Source organism: Paroedura picta, chromosome 3, assembly GCF_049243985.1.
Source record: "Paroedura picta isolate Pp20150507F chromosome 3, Ppicta_v3.0, whole genome shotgun sequence".
In the NCBI taxonomy this organism is placed as follows: domain Eukaryota; kingdom Metazoa; phylum Chordata; class Lepidosauria; order Squamata; family Gekkonidae; genus Paroedura; species Paroedura picta.
In genome coordinates this window covers 47,320,187-47,325,374 of record NC_135371.1, presented here as the reverse complement: position 1 = coordinate 47,325,374, position 5,188 = coordinate 47,320,187, and the positions used below count along the sequence as shown (strand labels likewise).

The 5,188-nt window shown below is 50.5% G+C and overlaps 1 protein-coding gene across 1 annotated transcript; it reads right to left on the bottom strand.

The window, feature by feature from the left end:
- Window positions 1-741: 741 nt before the first annotated feature.
- On the bottom strand, window positions 742-4,311 carry LOC143831941 (uncharacterized). Its single transcript, XM_077325542.1, has 4 exons — window positions 2,345-4,311; window positions 1,883-1,966; window positions 1,620-1,703; window positions 742-1,340 (listed from the first exon to the last, which is right to left on the bottom strand). Exons 1-4 carry the CDS (start codon window positions 2,964-2,966, stop codon window positions 811-813), a joined length of 1,320 nt encoding a protein of 439 aa, XP_077181657.1. The 5' UTR covers window positions 2,967-4,311; the 3' UTR covers window positions 742-810.
- Between the last annotated feature and the right edge of the window lie 877 nt (window positions 4,312-5,188).

Here is a 5,188-nt window from a genome sequence, read left to right as displayed (position 1 = left end):
TGGAGGCCAGAGTTACTTCCCTGGAGGCTCAAGTGGCAGAGCTGAAAGGGGAGATTGAGCAGCAAAGGCAACAGAGGGAGGCGGAAGAACGTAGGTTATGTTCCCCACTGCCCAACTCTTCTCACACTGTGGCTAAGGCCACTTAAAAGTGTATGCATGTAAACTAAAGAAATTTGAAAATATGTGTGGCACTAATGTGTACTTTTTCTCCCTCCCCACACAGTTAAGAAGAAGGAGGACGAAGAGCTCTTCCGGCGCAAAGTTAGGGGGACCGTGGGACGGCTGTGCAGGAGAGTGAGGGCGATGGAAGGGGCTGGGGAGGGGAGCGGTGGGACCTGAGTTTTGTTTCCTGTTTGTGTTTTGGGGTAGGGGTTGGGGGGGGGGCTCCAAGTTTCATTCCCTAATGTTTTTCCCCTGTTAAATGTATAGTTTTGTTAAAAAAAATAGGTTTTCCAGGGGGGTGGGGGGTGGTGGTGCTGGTGGGGCTCCAAGTTTCATTCCCTAATGTTTTTCCCCTGTTAAAATGTTTTTTAAAATAAAATGTTATTGCAAATTTTATAACAAGACTCCAGTGTGACTTCTTAAACTCGCACATATTTAACCCCACACCACACTCCTAAAACTCCTTGAACTAACACCCCTCCAACCTCCAACCCACACAGCAGTACCACAATATAGACAATCACTAGAGAGGCCGCTTTCGGCCTTGCAGATTCTACAGTAGGGTACACAGAGACAGAGTCAAAAATATAAACTTTATTCAACAAACAACAAAACACAGATAACATGAAATAGAAAAAGTGGGCAAAACTAGGAGGGGGAGTACTTGTCTGCTGGTTTTATTTTCCTCTTTCCGAGAATAGTCCTCCTTCGTGTTTGGGTGGAGGCATTCTGAGAGGGAGTCGGTGGGGTGGGTGCTGGAAGTGGTGGTGTTGGTGTGGGTGGTGGTGGGGGTGGTGGTGTGGGTGGTGGTGGGGGGGCGGGGGCGATTTGTGGAGGGTAGGCCCTTTCCATGACCACTACAGCCCTCTCCATGAGTCTCCTTATCAGTCGCACCTCCTCCACGCCTTCGCGTAGGATTTGGTTTGTCTCTCTAAGGACTGCCCTCAATTTTCTCCCCTCCTGGGCAATGAGTGTGAGCATGGCTTGGTCAGCGGCAGCGGCACGCCGTGACTCCTCATAGCAGTGCTCAAGGAGCCTCTCTCCCACGCTTGTCAAGACGGAGACGCGCCTCAGCCTGCCGCGTTCCCTCGTAAGCCTCTCCTCTGCTGGGAGCGCACCTCTAGGTGGTGGGCTGCCTGGAGCCAGGGGTGGTTCCTCCTCCTCATCTGAAAGAACCTCTGTTGGCAAAAAATGAGAAACAAAACTGTTAGTGACATCAATAAAGTCAAAACACACCATGGTGGACATGGTGTTCTTTTTTGTCCCCGTGTTTTCCTGCCAAGAATTTAAACAATCCCCGGCGAGCACATGGCTATTGTTTGTTTGCCCATGGTGTGCTTTTACTTTTGCCTACTTTCACAGCAGGACTCTCAACAATTAAAAGGGAGCACATGGTTAGTGCCTAGCGACATTGTCCTGCAGCTATGGCTCGAAAGGAACAGGTCATGCACGCTCACCATCTTGAATCTGTATCCGCCTGCGCCGTGCAGGAGGTCCAAGCAACCCAGGCTGTTCCTCCTCCTGTGTTCCGGGTATGAAATCTGCAAAAAAAGGAAAAAAAACAGATCTAGGACCAAAGGGTGGCAAAGCCAGCTTCAAAGGCTACACCAGCAACGCAGAGGGACTCTCTTCTTTCTCTTAGCAGTGCTGCTGCCCTGCACAAACAGAAAAGCACAAAGCAGTCAAAACAGCCCCCCCCCCTATTTTAACTAATACTTACCAATGTTAGTTGATGCCCCCGAATCACTATCCACGTCAGGTGCTGCTGGAGACTCGAGGGGCCCCGTCCCTGGCAACTGTGTCTCTGTGGACAAGAGCAGAAAATAGTGAAAAATGAGCAAGCATACACCATGAACCACAAAGCAAGCTCCCAAAGTAGTGAGCCAAAGTACTGCAGAAGGCCTATGGGCGAGGCATGCAGCAAATATTTTGGGGCTGTTGGTTAAACATGACCGTTTCAAATACTAACCACATCAAGCACTCCACAGCCTACCATCTTTTAAAATCTTTTAAAAATTAAAATTAAATTATAAAATTAAAACCGTTTCAAATAGTAAACACAGCAAGCACTCCACAGCCTACCATCTTATGCGTTGCAACGAACTGACGAGAAAACGATGGCCAAACGTCAGAACACACATTTGCTCAAAAGGAAATATAAAATAAAAATAAAATCACTTACCGGAGGCAAGGGGCGTTTGCTCAGGAGCCTCCTCTGGCTCCCCAGGAGCGATGGCGATGAGGTCCAGCGTTACCGATTCCGCGGCTCGTTGCTGGACGGGGGGTGGAGGGCGAAAGCTGGACGAGGTGCCCTCGCCGGGATCCTCCTCAGCGGGTGGTTCCTCGACCGGGGCAGCCGGCTTCCGAACCACCTTAAGGCTCCGGCCGACGCGCTTCGGCCTGCCGGATCCTTCCCCGTCTCCGTACAGCTGGCGCTGCTCCTCGAAGTAGGGGCAGGTAACCTTCTCGTTGCCGGAACCCTTATTATGGTTCACGGCACGCATATACTCTGCCCTCATTGTCTTGGTCTTCGACCGGCATTCAAGGCCGGTCCTGTTGTGGCCCAGGGCGCGCATCTTAATGGCCACTTGTTCGAATACCTCCCTATTCCTGTGGGAGGACTGGAACGCGTCCTGGATTTTCTCCTCCGAGAAAATCCCGATCAGGTCCCTGATCTCCGCGTCCCTCCAAGTTGGGCCACGGCCGGTTGCAGGGACGGACGAGGCTTGAGAAGACGATTCCATGTTGCTTTCGCTGGTAGCTGAGCAAAATGGTGGTGGAAGGTGCAGGGTGCAACGGATCATATACCTTCCCGCACACAAAGACAAAGGGACTAGCCGGCTCCTGATTGGTAGAGGGCAGTAGGGGACACGCGCATTGGCCACATTAGGTCACATGTCACGTTCAAAACTCCTCGCGCGGGAACAGGATCTGCTCCTAATGGCCAGATTGGCGCCCTTGTTGTTTGACTTAACGCATGCGCTGATTCGTTTACACGAGAGAAGAGCAGTTTGAACATGCAGCGGGAGCCATTTTAGGAAAATGTCCGCCATTACACAAACGCATGCCGGTGTTCAACCGAGAGCAAGTGCGGCAGTACTCGGCAGTTCCCCAATAATATTCACCAGCCACAGCATAAATCAACCAAACATGACATGTTACTGGCGTACGTTCGTTGGCACGCTCAGAGGAATGTTTTTTAAAATGAACGGGGGACGGCGACTCCGCTTGCCGGAGGTATAGCTGCCAATGGAAGGGGTTGTCCGCACCCAAGCACAAGCACGCACCGGGAACCACACAAAGACCCACTACACATAAGCCGCCCCTCATGATATCACCACGAATCATGTCTATTGAACCCCTCTAAGCTAAGCAGGAGACTGCGAGCGGCGACCGTTCGTTGGCACGCTCAGAGGAAAATTTTTTAAAATGAACGGGGGACGGCAACTCCGCTTGCCGGAGGTCTAGCCGCCAATGGAAGGGGTTGTCCGCACCCAAGCACAAGCACGCACCGGGAACCACACAAAGACCCACTACACATAAGCCGCCCCTCATGATATCACCACGAATCATGTCTATTGAACCCCTCTAAGCTAAGCAGGAGACTGCGAGCGGCGAATGTTCGTTGGCACGCTCAGAGGAGAATTTTTTAAAATGCTCCCTGTACGTTGACTCCGCTAGGACTGGCCGATGGTAGACGGGGTTTTAAGCTTTGGCCAAATTTAGGGAACGTGACGGTGTGTGCCACTGTGCTTGTGAAAAACTCTTGTGGTGTCCGGGCAGAATTTCCTAAAGTGATCGTGCTTGAAAGCCAGTCGCTGTCCCGTTGCCTCGTAGATCCCCGCTCGCTCGGAGAAAAAAAAAATGGCGAACAGTTCGCCGGAAGTTTCGAGGACAGGCTCGGGAGGAGGGACTTTGAAGAACCCGCAACAATGGTAACGCACAGGTCTTTAGCGCTACTGTTGCAGATTGGTTGCAGGAGTGTATCGCTATCCGGAGGGTGAATCCAGTTTTCTGGATTCCCCTAAAAGCGCTACAACGAAGCGCTTTTTGCGGGTCGGTTTCAGGATTGTTGCAGATCGTTAACGACGTCGTGCGTTATGGCAAATTAGTAGCGTTTTCAATCAGCAACCATTGTGCTATTTTTAAGCCGTGGGAAATGCCCCTGGCTGTTTGCCAGCCGTGGAGATGACTGAAGGGCAATATCATTGAGTTATTTTTTTAAAAAATGAATCAAAGGCATGTTCCTTAAAAATCCAATGCAAAAGCAAGACACCACATCTATTTCAGGTAGGGGGATAGACTCTAAGGAACACATGCCCTAAGCTAGTACTCTGAAGCCATCCAATGTTTTATCTGCACAGATTTATTGCTTGTTTGTTAAAAGCAGATTTCTTCCCACAGAGCCTTTAAAGTATTTCTCAAAACAAGGATGGAAAGCCCCCGTTTAATTTGTCTCCAATGCCTCATTATTATTATTATTAGATTTATTCCCCACTGCTATCAGCAAGTGGCGGGTTACATAATGAAAACTCCACATAAAATAGCTGTTATAATACCCCATTAAAATTATGTACCCCGGCAGCAAAAAACCTATCCTCCCACCCCCGCAACAACTAACTCCCTCTCAGTACGCCATATGGGGATCTACAGATGGCAGCTGTCTACCATGAGGTGCTAGTCTGGCCCCGGTGGTAGTCTATCCTGGAGGGTCCCATCTGATCATCCATGAGATCACCCTGACCTCAACCATAGACCTGGTGGAAGAGCTTCATTTTTCAGACCCTGCAGAACACTGGCAGCTCTCACAGGGCCCTCAGCTCTTTCAGAAGCTCAATCCACCAGGTTAGGACCAGGACCAAAAAAGGCCTAGCCCTTGTCAATGTCGGGCAAGCTTCCCGGGGGCCGGGAACCACCAACAGGTTGGTACCCACAGAGTGTAAAGCCCTGTGAGGACCATAGGGCAACAGGCAGTCCCTCAGATATGTAGGTACTAGGCCATGAAGGGCCTTAAAGGTCAGAACCA